Below are 13,965 nucleotides of genomic sequence, written 5' to 3' on the forward strand. Positions count from 1 at the left end.
GTTTTAGAGATAGTCAAGTAGATATTCACAGAGGCTAAGTGATACTACTAGTAAGTGTCAGAAGTGGTACCTGAGCCCTGGGCTACGCACCACACGTTTGACGTTCTTTCCTTGCTGTCTACTCCTCTTGCCTCTCACATGACCACGAAGCCTCTACCTTCCAACCTCAAGCATATTGTATCACTCTGCAGTCCCATCTGTCTTAGCCTGTCAACAGCACGTGGTACAGCGATAGCCCCTTCTCCTCACAACATCCTTCCCTTGGCTTCCAGGATACGAAAACTCTCCTAGCGTTCCTCCTACCTCACTGAATGTTCTTTTGTGATTTCTTTTGCTGCCTCTTTCTCTTGTTGAGTGTTCCCAGGCCCAGTCCCTGAGCTTCTTCTCATGTTAATTCAGTCACCTGGTGGTCTTAGCCACTAGTAACCCCCAAGGTTATGTCCCTAGCCCAGACCTCCTGGTGAACTCCACACTCATACACACAGATGCTTATGTGACATCTCCACGTGGCTAACAGTCATCTCAAACTCAACCTGCCTAGAATCAAGCTCCTGATCTTCCCCCACATCTGCTCTGCTTATAGTACTGTCCTCTCAGTTCAGAACAACTCTATCCTTCCTGCTGGTAAACCCTTAAAGCCACCGTTGGATCCTTTCTGACCCATCAGCAAATCCTTCAAAATATGTCTGGTTCTATCTTCCAAATATATTCAGAAACTAACCACTGACTGCTGTTTCTACTGCTACCTTCCTGGTCCAAACCACCATCACCTCTCATCTAAATGACCTAAATTATTCAGCAGCCTCTTAGCCAGTCTGCCCTGGCTCCCCTTCACTCTATCTTCAACCCAGGAGCCAGAGTGATGTTAAAATGTTATGTCAGATCTCATCAATTATCTATTCAAAGCCTTCCCTGGCTTCTCATCCCCCTCTGAGGAAAAGCCAATCATCACGCTGACCCAGCGGCCCTCAGAGTCCAGCCCGACCTCCCCAACCTCCCCGCTTCCCACCTGCCCTTTGCCACCTGCCCTTTGCTCGCCGGCCCAGCTGCCGCTTCCCCTCCCTCCGCCTGGGAGGGGCTTCCCGGGGCCTCCCTCACTCCCCCAGGGCCTTACTTAGACGCCATTCCCCAGCCGCCCTCACCCCTCTGGAAAGGCTTCCCAGGCAGCCTGCCCTCTGCCTCGCTCACCCCATCGTGTTGAAGTCATCATCAGGGGGCACGTAGTCCTCGTCATCGCTGGTCAGGCCCAGCTCATTCCCGTAGCACTGGTGAACGAAGTGCCAGAGCTCCTTGGGGCACAGGGGCTGCAGGGGACAGCAGACAGGCTCTGACCCTCCCTTCCTCAGGACCCCACTCTCCACAGAGGCACTGAGTTGAGCTGGACTCCCTCAAGGGTAGGAGAAGCCAAACTCCACCCGCCTGGGCTGGACTAAGTAGAGGGCAGCGCCTCCACGACAACCCCACCCCCTGCTCTTCCCTCCTCTCCGGATCTCAGCAAGACGCCCATCTTCCCCCGAAGAATATGGCTTTTAGTAAAGCCAGGAGCTTGGCCTGTTCCCTCAACTCAGGTTTGCACAGTGGGGCCAACAGGCCCTTGAGGATGGCAACCGCCTGCCTCTTGCTCCCGTGGGTGAGGCCCGGCATTAAGCGGCACAAACCAAAACTCCTCTGGGGCCAAAGTGATCACAGAGCTTCTGACTTGGACTCAGAATGAGTACCAGAGGCCCCTGGGCCGGTCTCGCCCACGCTGCGGAAACCTCCTCATACTAACAGTGGCCACGCAGGTCCTCACGGACCTGATCCAAGAGGGATCAGGTCCAAGAATGAGGTGTGACCTCAAAGGTGGCCCATTCCACAGTTGGGCAGTTCCTGTGCTTGGAAAGAAGTCTACATTCTCACAGTTTCGGGGGCCTCAAAGGTCATTGCATCCAGCCCTCTCTTCACTACTTGAATACTTCCTTCTTTATTCTTAATTACAATCAGTCTGCCTACGGTTCTATGTATTAGTTCCATAAACAGTTTTTCTCATTTCACTGGGTGTCTACATGTCCTCCTCAAAAGCACTGTCCTAAGAAAAGTTAGCTCTCGTTGAGGTTCAGAGTTTTGGAAAAGAGGCAACAGAATGTCAAAGAATGAAGGTCAAAGGTGGAGACCATGGATGAGTCCTGGGTTGGGAGGAGGGAGAGAAGGTGGGAGGGATAAGTATGTGAAAAAGAGAAGCATTAAGAAAAACAGAAGCAGGGACTTCCCGGTGGTGCAGCAGTGAAGAACCCGCCTGCCAATGCAGGGGACATGGGTTCGAGCCCTGGTCCGGGAAGATCCCACATGCCGCGGAGCAACTAAGCCCGTGCACCACAACTACTGAGCCTGCGCTCTAGAGCCCGCGAGCCACCACTACTGAGCCTGCGTGCCACAACTACTGAAGCCCACCTGCCTAGAGCCTGTGCTCTGCAACAAAGAGAAGCCACCGCAGTGAGAAGCCCTCGCACTGCAACGAAGAGTAGCCCCTGCTCGCGGCAACTAGAGAAAGCCTGCGCATAGCAACAAAGACCCAATGCAGCCAAAAATAAATAAATAAATAAATTTATATGAAAAAAGAAAATCAAACTTAAAGAATGTTCCCACCAACTGATTTGATAAGGAGTTTGAACTTTCTCTGACCCTATCCTTTTGAGGTGTGGCTTAAGAAGCATGCAGCTGGCAGGATGCCATGAGCCAGGTCTCCGGGTTCCCAGCTAAGCAGAACTGCCCAGAATGGCATAGTCGGGGCTCTCTGTGGCCCGGAAGGGCCTGGGGTGGCAGCTCTCTGTGCTGGCCGCCCCCGCCCCCCACCCAGTGCCAGAGGGAGGCACCTGCTTCTGTACCTGGACCTCCTCCCTCCTCCCAGCGGCCTTTACATACACCATCCACCCTGCCTAGGACACATCTGCGTCCCTGCCAATCCACGCCCTCCCCTTCTCCACAATTCACCTGCTCCACGCAGCCTTCCCTGACCAGCCCCACCAGGCTCAGCTTGTCTGACCACAGCCAGGACAAGCACAAAAAGCAGACCCTGCTCATCAGGCAGAATTCTGATGTGATTTTGTGAGAGTTTTTGCAAACCATATGGATGACCCTCTGTCTTAGTTAGAAATGACAGTGGTTGTGAGCTGAAAATTCAGACCTGCCAATGGAGACTCAAACACATTCTCATTTTACCATTATCCATGGCTAATAAAGGTAGACGATCAACTCAAAATAAGTTACCAGGTTTTATACGAAGGCTACAGACTTTCAGGTTAGAAGAAACTCTAAAGAATAAATCTATTCAATTTTCTTTAGACAGTAGTAAGTTTGGGCTAGAGTCAAGGTAGATACACACATAAATTTAAATACATACAAGCCATATATATAATTGTAATTACAATATTATATAATTATATTACATAATTGTTCCCCCAGGTCTCTTTCCCTGGCTGGGAGGCTGTTTCTCAACACCCCCGGCATCTGCGTGCACAGGATGCACAGCCACGTCTCCATCTGCATCTCCCACAGCGTCCCCTTCATCCAGGTGATCAACCGGTGGCTGTGTTAACTCTATCTTCCTATTCTCTGTATTTCTTTAAAACTTATTCCATTGAAGTATAGTTGGCTCACAATGTTGTGTTAATTTCTGCTGTACAGCAAAGTGATTCAGTTATACATATACATATGTATGTAGATTCAGTTATATACACATATACATATATATGCTTTCTTTTTCATATTCTTTTCTGCATGGTTTATCACAGGATATTGAATATAGTTCCCTGTGCTCTACAGTAGGACCTTGTTGTTCATCCATTCTATATACAAGACTTTGCATCTGCTAATCCCAAACTCCCAGTCCTATTTTCTGTATATTTGATGCTCTAGCATCTGAGGCCTTGCTGACTGGGGAAGGCCTGCCCCTTGCAGGATTAGCTAATTCCTAGAGAAAGAAGTCACCCTGCCAGGGAGACCACCTTCGCTATGTTACCCGGCCAAGCCAAAGCCCACACACCCAACCACCTCGTTTTTCTAGCTCTTACATTCCAGGCCAATACTCTCTTGCACTAATCACCCCGGGACAGTCTCTCTAGAGACAGTCTCTCTACCCTGAAGCCCAGCGAAATATTCAAATTAGCCAGTCCAGTGAGCTGCTTGGCCAGCTCACTCTCCTCACTCATCCTTTCCCATGAAAACCTGCAACGAGGGCTCTTGCCCCTGCTTCCCCCTCGCTCTCTCTGCCTCCTGACTGACCTCGAGCTTCCCCATGTGGCCCTGCCTGGCATGCTGGGCCTCTGCTTCTAGGGATCTGTGAGTATAAAAACCTCTTCCTTCATGACAGTCATTTCTGTGTCTGTGCGTCTTACCGCACCTGATTAAAACAAACCCCGGTGCCTTTTAAGACAGCGGGAATGCACTGCCCCGTCAACAGGGCCTTGCTCCAGGCAGCAGTGAAGCTGTTCACATAAGGGGATGTGCTCCTCTCAGCACCTGGGTCACCAGCAGTGGAGGATATGTTACCGCGAGCCTGGAGGACTTCCAGAACCAGGAGAGGCACGGGCTTCTTTGGAGCAGGCCAATGTCATGGTAAGAGCAATCACTCCAATGGACCCCCACCCAAGGAAAGAACGTTCCAGGTGGGTGCGCATCCCGAGGCTGAAGAGCTGGGCACGACTCACCTTTTCCAGGAGAGCGTTCTGCCAGAGGCGGAACATCATCATGTACGTCCTATCCCGGGCCCCAAAGGAAGTGAAAAAGTGCTGGATTGAAAGAGAACATGGCAAGAAATGTCTGTTAAGACTTACAATACAGTGACTGGAGACACGGTGCTCCTTCCTTTAGGAAAGGCTCCTGAGTCCGTCCTCAAATACTGCGGACTCTCAGTCACCTGTGATCACAGCACAGGGGCTCTGCAGTGAACGGGGTCAGCACACTGGGGACTGGGGACCAGGGACCTGGGACCTCTGAGTCCGCACTGTCTCCATGTCCTTCAATGTTCACCCACACTTTCGTCAGTGGTTCTCTTTCTGGTTTGAAGTTTCCACCTCCATAAAAAACTTCCTTCGCCTACGTACACGGACTGGGTGAGTGGTGAGCTGGGAACCAGCCCAAGGGAAGGAGAAGGCAAACCCACTAACCCACTCACCCTTTGATTCATCAATTCAGCAAATACTTGAATATTAGTGTGTGCACTCTTCTACATGTACACACAGTAATACACATGCACACACTCTTCTACATGCTTTGGGCACAATCACAAACAAAACAGAAAGCTCTCATGGAGCTTACACATTCGTGGGGACCTTTTATAATGTGCGGGAAGAAAGCGACAGAAAACCAGATTTTACTGAACACGTTCTAGGTGCTTCACAAATGCTCCTTCATTTGAACCACACAAAAGCTTTGCAAAATAAACATAACTGCTAATACTTAATAAAGAGAAACCGGCTGGTGAGGTTAGGTGACCTCTGTCATCACAAAGCTGCTTCGTGCCAGAAACAGAATTCAAAGCAAAGACTATCAGACCCCTAAGTCTCAGGGTTCTTGCCTCTGAAGTGCCTGAGTCCAAGGGCACTGTAGACCTGTGTTCAGTCCACCCCTTGCCCTGAAGCTATCAGTCTTCAGGCTCTGGTTAAAGGTCAAAGATCACAGTGTTCTCTCCACTCTAAATTTTATCCACCACATTTTCCCCATGCTGACGATATGGACAGTCTGTTTCCTATCAGACTCCTCTTCCCTCTTGACGGGCTGTCCTGATACACGATGATACAGCTTACATTTGTACAGCACTTTGCAATTTAGTGTTTTCAAGTGTGTGAGGTCATTTCAGACTGTTAAACAGGCATTGCTGGCTCTGTTTTACATTTACAAACTGGGGCTCAGAGAGGTTACATAACGTACCTACAGCCATGGGACTCTAATTCAGGTGTTCTGGCTCCAAGTCCAATGTTCTGCCACTCCATCTCGCCCCCTGCTCAGACCCCACGCACCCTGCCCACCACGGAGGTGGCTCCCGTAATCTGCATCACCTTACCACCTCTCACCCCAACCGTACTGGCCTCCATATTAGTGCAACTGAAGGGCAGAAATCCAGGAGTAGGGGCACTGGGGTTTGGGGGAATAGAAAGTCCAAGATCAGGCTCTACTTACCTTTTCCGAGTCAGTGCAAACTTGGATGGCATTGGGAATGAGGCGGGCTGTTTTTTCTTTAGTCATGGAGCAGATGTCTTTCAAACGAACGGTCAGCTGGCATCCGCACAGAAACAGAGAATGGATAACAAGCAAGAAGAGGCATATTAATAGAGTCGGGCAAGGAGTGTTCACACGGCACCAGTTCAGACAGAGGAAATCAGATCACAGGCTGCATACTTCTAAACCTGGAAGGGACCTCCTTAGAGATCACCTGGTGTGGCCCCTTATTTCAGAGGCCACACAGCGAGCCTCGCCCAAGGTTCTCTTGATTCTTGGTACAAGGAGCTTTGCTTTCTCATTTCTACACAGTCTGGTAAATGTGCAGAGGTCCCATCACGATTTGCCACTTACAGAAACACAGAACACTGGCACTGGATGGGACCTTAGAGTCATCTAGTCTGTCTTTTCTCACTTTACTTTATAAGATTAGGAAACAGAGGCAAATAAAGAATAAAGGACTAGCCTAAAATCACATAGCTAATTGGCTGCAGAACCCAGAAAGTACAAGCCCGTTCTCCTGAGTCCCAAGGCCAGTGCCCATTTTACCCTACTCTTCTGCCTCCGTGGTGACTCCTGCCAAATATTTACCTGCACTTCCCCAAAATCAAATGCTCACCCCAGGAGGAGGGAGGGGAAGGCATGGTAGAGAGATCTATCCTTCAAGATTCAGGCACGTGCTTTTGTGAATTATGCAAAGGCTTGGGCAGAGTATGAAGTCAACCAAAGGACAAAAGTGAGGGCAGCTTCCTCAGCCACAAGCCCCGGGTCTTTACCAGAGTTTCCCAGCGGAAGATGTTGCTGTAGAAGCAGATCCAGTTTTCAGAGAGGTAGAGTCGGCCCTGAAGAAGAATGTCTCTTTGGAGTGCGCAGGAGTAATCTGTGGTAGAACGGGGGACGCAGCTCAGGGACGGGGAGCGTTCTCGGCAAAGCAGTACAGTCAGGCACGCCATCCCCCAGCAGCCCCGGGAAGCCCAACTGCCCACCATGGACTAGGCGTGTGAAACCCTACCCTAGCGGCCAAGGGAGTCCCTAGCCTCTCCTGATCGGGCACGGGAAGGATGTGAACTACGTTAGAGGCCGAAAGGCCGATACAATTCAACCAATGCCCCTCCCCCTCCACAACTCCCCCAGCCCTTCCTCCGCCGGGCCATCTGCAGGGACAAGAGTGGCAGTGACACCTCCCAGGCCGGGCTCTCTGGAAGCCATCATGCAAGTGGGGCTCAGCCCTGAGTCCCCACCGCTGGGGCCAGCTCTCTGGGCATCCTCGCTCCCTATTCCCAGACAGATGCTCTTACTTGGGGAACCTGTACTCAGAAGCAGCCTGATTGCCTTCCTGCCCCCACATGCCAGGTCGCCCAGCTCACCAACGATGAGGCGCTCCGTGTCTGGAAGTTGCTTAAAGAGCTTTCTGAAGTCTTCATTTCTCTGCTTGTAAGTGGGGCTTAACACCTGCGTGACAATGGCCAAGGTTAGCAGGATGTTCCCAGGTTCGCGGGTTGGGGAGGAAGGTGCGCGAGGAGCACCTGCTTGCGTGTTTCAAGGCAAAGCTGAGGCTCTGTTATGCCAGAGACCCCAGGAGCTGGGCAAAGGGGGCTTGGTACGGGAAAACATGGTGGAGAGAATTTGATGCTGCAGAAGGCTTTATACCCAGCGTCCATCAGTGAGAAAATGTCAAACATACTAAGCAGGGCCCACACAACATCCCAAGTGGACAAAGGAAGGAGGGACGGCTCTGGGCTATTGCTGTTCTGCCTCTGACAGCAGGAAGCACCACTGTGACAGTGAAAAAGGCCCAAGGGGACCAAGGGGAGCCCCCCCGACCCCCCGGCAGGACCGAGGATATGACGGTGCCCAGTGTACCCCTCAGAACAAGCTGTCATCATGAGTAACACAGTTGGCACTTGGCTGTGTCTGAACTTCATGATTGGAAAAAAGAAATCATGAAACATAAGACTAGTACAATGTTATGTCCATTATAGCTCAATAAAACTGGTGGGCGTAGAGCGAGGAATTACACCTTTACAAAGAGTGGACTAAAAAAACCCATAAAACTAGTACTAAAAAAAAAAAAGCACACAAGTAGGGAATTTAAAAGCATATCTGGCGGGCTTCCCTGGTGGCGCAGTGGTTAAGAATCCGCCTGCCAATGCAGGGGACACGGGTTCGAGCCCTGGTCCGGGAAGATCCCACATGTCGCGGAGCAACAAAGCCCGTGCACCACAACTACTGAGCCTTCCCTCTAGAGCCCGTGAGCCACAACTACTGAGCCCGCGTGCCACAGCTACTGAAGCCCGCGCGCCTAGAGCCCGTGCTCCGCAACAAGAGAAGCCACCACAATGAGAAGCACGTGCACCACAACAAAGAGTAGCCCCCGCTCACCGCAGCTAGAGAAAGCCCGTGCGCAGCAACAAAGACCCAACGTAGCCAAAAAAAAAAAAAAACAACACACATATCTGGCAACTTGAGGTACCCAAACTTCACTCCCTCATCATCCCTTAGAAGACGATCTAATCCAAACCTTACGTTACCAATGAGGAAACTAAGCTCGGAGAGAAGTCCCTGCTCAAAGCCCTCTGGCTGGCCAGTTGGCAGAAGTCTCGATCCCTGGTTCTGTGCTCACCTCCCACCAACACCTGTGCTGCCAGACACCCCTGAACTCACCTAGCATTTTGGTGCCTCACTGAAAACTCAAACCCATCAACTGCCTTAGTGAATCCTTCTTGGAAATTCCATGAACCAGGTGAACAGACAGGAAAGGCACCCAAGGCTGATACGCGAAGACAAGCGCACAACCCGGGAAGGGTCAGGCCTCGTGACAGAGACATCTGCACTCCACCCAGGTGACTTGTTGACCTACTTATTTATGCCAGGAGCACACGCAGGTAGACAAACCATCCTGCTATTGCTGACAGATGGGTCTTGGCCATTTATGCTTTCTCGCCCACTTCCCTGGGAATCCACTGGCATACAGCTGTGGTGACAATGGAGTGAACTCTGCACTGTTCGTTTCTTGGCTTTCTGCAAAGCTAACGACCCGTGAGACAGCTGAGGCTGCGGCCTGACCACCCTGGCAGCAGGCACTGACTACCTGAGCCAGAGGGAACCGGAGGATTTCAGGAAGTTGGAGGAGAGAAAACAGCATGACTTCAGTTTGGGGAGGTTTTCCAGGTAAGAGAGGAAGAAGAGGAGTGTTTTCAACTACTTTGTCCATAGTTAATTTGAAATTTAAACTCTTGTTTTGGCTTATTTATAAAATGAGTTTTGTATGTGCAAGTGGACCCTCTGCTACCTTCCCCAAAGCAACAGATATGCTGTAGAATCTCAAACTTCACCGACCATATGTTTGAACCAAGTATCAGGGTCATTGGGAGGGAATGTCTGGAAGCCAGCCCACCCCGTGACTTCTACGGCTAGAAAAGACCTCAGAAGACAACATTCCTCGGACCCATCAAACTGATACTGAGGTATCCAATCTCATGGCCCCCTGGCCTCACAGAACAGAGCCCACACACTGAAAACCCTTGCCTGAGCACCTGATTGTCAGGAAGTTCCTAATTATGACTAACCGACCTTGCAGAGCTAACGTGGAGTGAGATATGACCCTGCACCAAACACTATCATAAGCCCTTCACAACATCCTCTCATCTGACCACAGGGTCGTTTTTATGATCCTGTTTTAGACGCGAGGAAGCTGAGGCACACAGAGGTTAAGCAACTTGCCCAAGGCACGTGGTTACTAAATGCGAGTGTGGAATATGAACCAGGGCGGGCAGTGTGGTCCACAGCTCTGGGTCTGAGCCATCACTCTGCACTGCCTCAGGATCCTTGCGTCAAGAAGGAGACAACAGGGATGCCCCAGCCGAGCACACCCTCTTGTGGATGAGGGGCTAACTTATGTGGGGGGCCCCCACTAGCCTTCCATGCCTGCAACTGGGGCTTTTTTGGGGCGGGGGTATAGTTTCAGTTTTGCAAGTTCTGGAAATTGGGTGTACAACAATGTGAACATACTTAACACTACTGAAATATGTATTTAGAAATATCTAAGATGGTAAATTTTATGTTACGTGTATTTTACCTTTTTTTTTTTTTTTTTTTTTTGGCCGCCCCATGCGGCTTATGGGATCTTAGTTCCCCGACCAGGGATCGAACCCAGGCCCTGGCAGAGTGAAAGCGCACATTTCTGACCACTGGACCGCCGGGGAAACCCCACAATTTTTTAAAAAACTGTATCAGTCAAGTCGGTCTTTAAATTTACAAAGTTCCAATATCAGCCTGAGGACCAGCCTACCAGGTGGCCCCGGACCCCCTTCAGTTGAAACTGGACATCAGGCATCCAATTGCCTGCAGCCTGGAAGTCCTCCCCTTTCTAAATGTTCCCTCCGTGGCGCTCTGTCACCCCTGCTTCTCTCACATCCAGTGGGGACTCAGACATGGACAGAGATGCAGGCGCAGGGAGTCTGGCCCTAATCTCCAAACCAGAGGCAAACGGAGGGAGCCGCCCTCTCCTCCCCTCGGAACAAAGCCATTGCTATGGGGAGGGGAGGGCCCATCCAGCCCTGACCTCAGAAGTCAGCCAGTTCTGCGAGGGCTGCCTCGGGGTGTAGGAACTCCTTAACCCAGGCCCGCAAGTCACTGCCCTGATTCGAGTAGGCTGCCAGCGTGGAAGGCAGGCAGGCTCACCTCCTGGAGTCTAAAGTACAGAGATCTCAGTTGGCCCACCACCATCTACCTTCTTGATGCGGGAGACCCTGACCCTCTCTCCCTGGCACCCTCGTGCTCTTAAAGCCGTCTCCTCCGAAGGGGAGGCACGGCTCACCTATTTCCATTTTACATGGCCAAAGACTTCTGGTCCAAGGCTTGTCAAACCCGGGGCCCTCTCAGGGAGCAGGGCCAGGTGGCGAGCGACAAGGGCGCGGCAGACCTGTCACCCGGCGCAGAGAAGCCAGGATGTGCACTCACGGCTGGGATTTCCTCAGACCCGGGCCGGCAGCAGAGCTCCGCGCCGGCAGGTCCGTCCGTCAGTTCCTCCAAGCGCCGCTGCAGAGGCTGGCTGTCCTGCTCCAGCAGGAGGCTCCAGAGGACCCCCGATTCCGTCAGAGATTCCATCCCGGTCGCCCAACTCCGACCCCCTACCGTCCCCACAGGATGCAAACAGGCAGCCTCGCCCGGGCTGGACGCAGACAGGCGGCCTCTGGCTCCTCAGCAGCGGGTCTGTGTGACCCTCGCTGGCCCCCTTGGCGCCCCTGGAGCCCCGTTCCCGGTGCAGAGCCTCACGGGTGGGAGGGTGTGGTCAGCAAGGTTCTCAGGCGGGCTGGCCGGTCTCCAGGGGCCGGGCTCTGCCTCATCGCACTCGGCTCCCAGCGTGGCAGGTCTCCAGGCTGCGGGTGACCCCGAGGGGACGTGAGGAGGCCCCTCCCCCGGGTCAGCGCGGACAGCCGCTCCGAGGGGCCGGCTGCGGCCAGGACGCGGAGGACGGGGCAGGTGCACGGGGCCGCCAGAGGCCCGCCCCCCGTTACTCACACACGGTAAGTACAGGGGCTCACAGCTGGTCTGAAACTCCAGGGAGGGCAGACGCCCAACTCCCCAGCTCCGTCTGGCCTGTCCCGTAAGGCAGCCTGTTCAACGTGCAGTCGCTGCCCTGGGCGGGCGCTGGGCGCTGTGACTCACGGTCCTCACCCAGGCAGCGCGGCCACCGCTGGCTGGGGCACCAGGGCCTGCCCCCCCCACCCCCCTTCCTCCCAGACCCGCTCCTCTCGGCTGACCAGCAAACAACTTCTTTGTTAGACTCGCCCATGGCAGGAGGGAGGGGTGGGGGAGGCAGGGCGGGTGGGCGGGCAGGGCCGGAGCCCTACACACGCTTCGAGTTACAGGATCTGGGTGATGGTACCGGCCAACGTCCTCCAGTAACCCCCGGCCTAGCCTGGCCTCCCCAGCAGATGTTTCCTGCAATGGAAAGTAGCTGGCCTAGGCTCCGCGTCGGGGAAGGGAGGGGAGGAGGTGCCAGGGGCACTGCTGCTGTGATGAAATCTGAAATGTGAGACCTGAACAGCCAGGGACTTCTTGGAGACACACTCTCCCCTCACTGGCCCATCCATCCACCAACACCCCCATAGCAGCAGCAGCAACAGGAGACTTGGAAGTTTAACACATCCCGTTTCAGATGTGCCGGTGGGGAGAAGCTGAGGTCAACAGCTCCCAGGTGCGTGGGAGGCATTGCCTTCCTTCCCAGGGATGCCGGGAGGGTACCCACGCAGCCTCTCAGACCTTGAGGGCCAAGGAGCCATGCTAAGAGCAGAGAATCTGGGCCAGCTCCAAAGGAGACAGACAGGCTGCAAGGAAGCTGAGACCTCTGGAGAGGAAAGAGAGCCAGGCCAATGAGGGCAAGAAGGGCTCCAGAAAGAGAAGCTGGGGGCAGAGGTCAGACATCACTGGGGCCGGGAAGATTGGATTCCCAGGAAAAGTCAGACTCTGGAGACAAACGGGGCACCTCCCTCGCCCTCCCCAGTTCTGCCCGCCTTGCCAGGAGGGTCTCCAGGCTGCACACGAGGGAGAACGCTGCCTTTGTCCTAGGAGTCTCAGCTATCGATATTTGATGCCGTAACGCTCAAACTGTACCGTACCTAAAAATGATCTAACCATCGTATTAAAAGTATAGATTCCTGACTCCCAAACCCCAAAATTGTGATTCAGAGGAACCTGGGGTCTCCCAGTTAAATCGCGTTGGAGGAAGAGCCTGAGTCCTTCCCCGAACTCCTGTTCGCGTCTCTCACTGTGCACACCCCGGACGCAGCCCCCTCCTCCGCCCGTCTATCACGCAGGGTGATTCCTCTCTCAGACTACCATCTTCTCCAGGAAGCAGCTAACGCCTCCAACCATCTTCTCCAGCACCTGGCATGGTGTGTTTCAAGTATCCGCCGCTCAGAAACTATCTACCAAATGAATGCATTCCTTTTGCACCTCTTACACTGTCCCTATTTACGCAGCATCTTGTGTGTACACATCCACACACATCCCACTCCTACAGGCATGGCTCCTCAGCACCCAGTCCCTGCCAACACTCTCCAAGCCACATATCCGAGCTTCTCTCTGCCCTGCATCAGCCCCATCGTCAGGAGTTGGGTAGGAGAACTCGGCAATCCCGTTTTCCAGGGTGACCGGAATGCTTCTCTCCTGGGCCTCACCAGACCCCACGATCTAGGCAGTACCAGGACCCAAGAGGGCTGAATCCTTACAGAAATTCCCTGGAAACATCTGAGTATTGCTGCGGCCAGATGAGGGGATGACCCTTTGGGGTCCAATGCGGTGAGTCAGGGGCAGGACACACCCAGAAAGATAAGCCCTGGGAGATGAGTCTCAGTGCTCTCAGCCTTTGTCTCCTACGCCCCCTCACAACTGCTGCCGGGCAGGGCAGCGGGGCAGCTTCCAGCCTGGGGAGAGGGAACTGGCCCCAGGCTAAACATTAACTCGAGGGCAAACACTGGGAGCTGGGACCGAGTGGTACCCCCGCCCTGGCTAGAGCAGCGGGAGGGAGAGGGTGGAGGAGTCCAGGAGAAAAACAGATGGATCTTGGTGGAGCAATGGCCTCACCTACGAAGAAAGCAATTAAGACCCTCAAAGGAGACGCTGGACTTTCAACCAGATCTGGGTAGGGAGGAGCCAGATGTGGGATAAGGGGCAGTGGAGACGGGGGAGGGAGGTGACCCAGCAAAGGAAGGAGAGAGGTGGGTGGGTGAGCGTGTAACAGAGAAAGACAGGAGCGGGACTGGG

At 53.2% G+C, this 13,965-nt stretch overlaps 1 protein-coding gene across 2 annotated transcripts in view; it reads right to left on the reverse strand.

The window, feature by feature from the left end:
* Positions 1 to 13,965, reverse strand: part of GRAMD1B (GRAM domain containing 1B) — a 172,118-nt gene that overhangs the window by 16,635 nt on the left and 141,518 nt on the right. The window contains exons 5-9 of one of the 2 annotated variants that reach the window (XM_061203281.1): positions 7,563 to 7,647; positions 6,972 to 7,075; positions 6,157 to 6,252; positions 4,686 to 4,766; positions 1,189 to 1,304 (exon numbers count right to left, since the gene is read on the reverse strand). In XM_061203281.1, the coding sequence (XP_061059264.1) occupies positions 1,189 to 1,304; positions 4,686 to 4,766; positions 6,157 to 6,252; positions 6,972 to 7,075; positions 7,563 to 7,647 (482 nt within the window). The remainder of the gene's footprint in view (positions 1 to 1,188; positions 1,305 to 4,685; positions 4,767 to 6,156; positions 6,253 to 6,971; positions 7,076 to 7,562; positions 7,648 to 13,965) is intronic. The other variant, XM_061203282.1, reaches the window with a different exon arrangement.

This window comes from Eubalaena glacialis, chromosome 10, assembly GCF_028564815.1.
Source record: "Eubalaena glacialis isolate mEubGla1 chromosome 10, mEubGla1.1.hap2.+ XY, whole genome shotgun sequence".
Taxonomy (NCBI): domain Eukaryota; kingdom Metazoa; phylum Chordata; class Mammalia; order Artiodactyla; family Balaenidae; genus Eubalaena; species Eubalaena glacialis.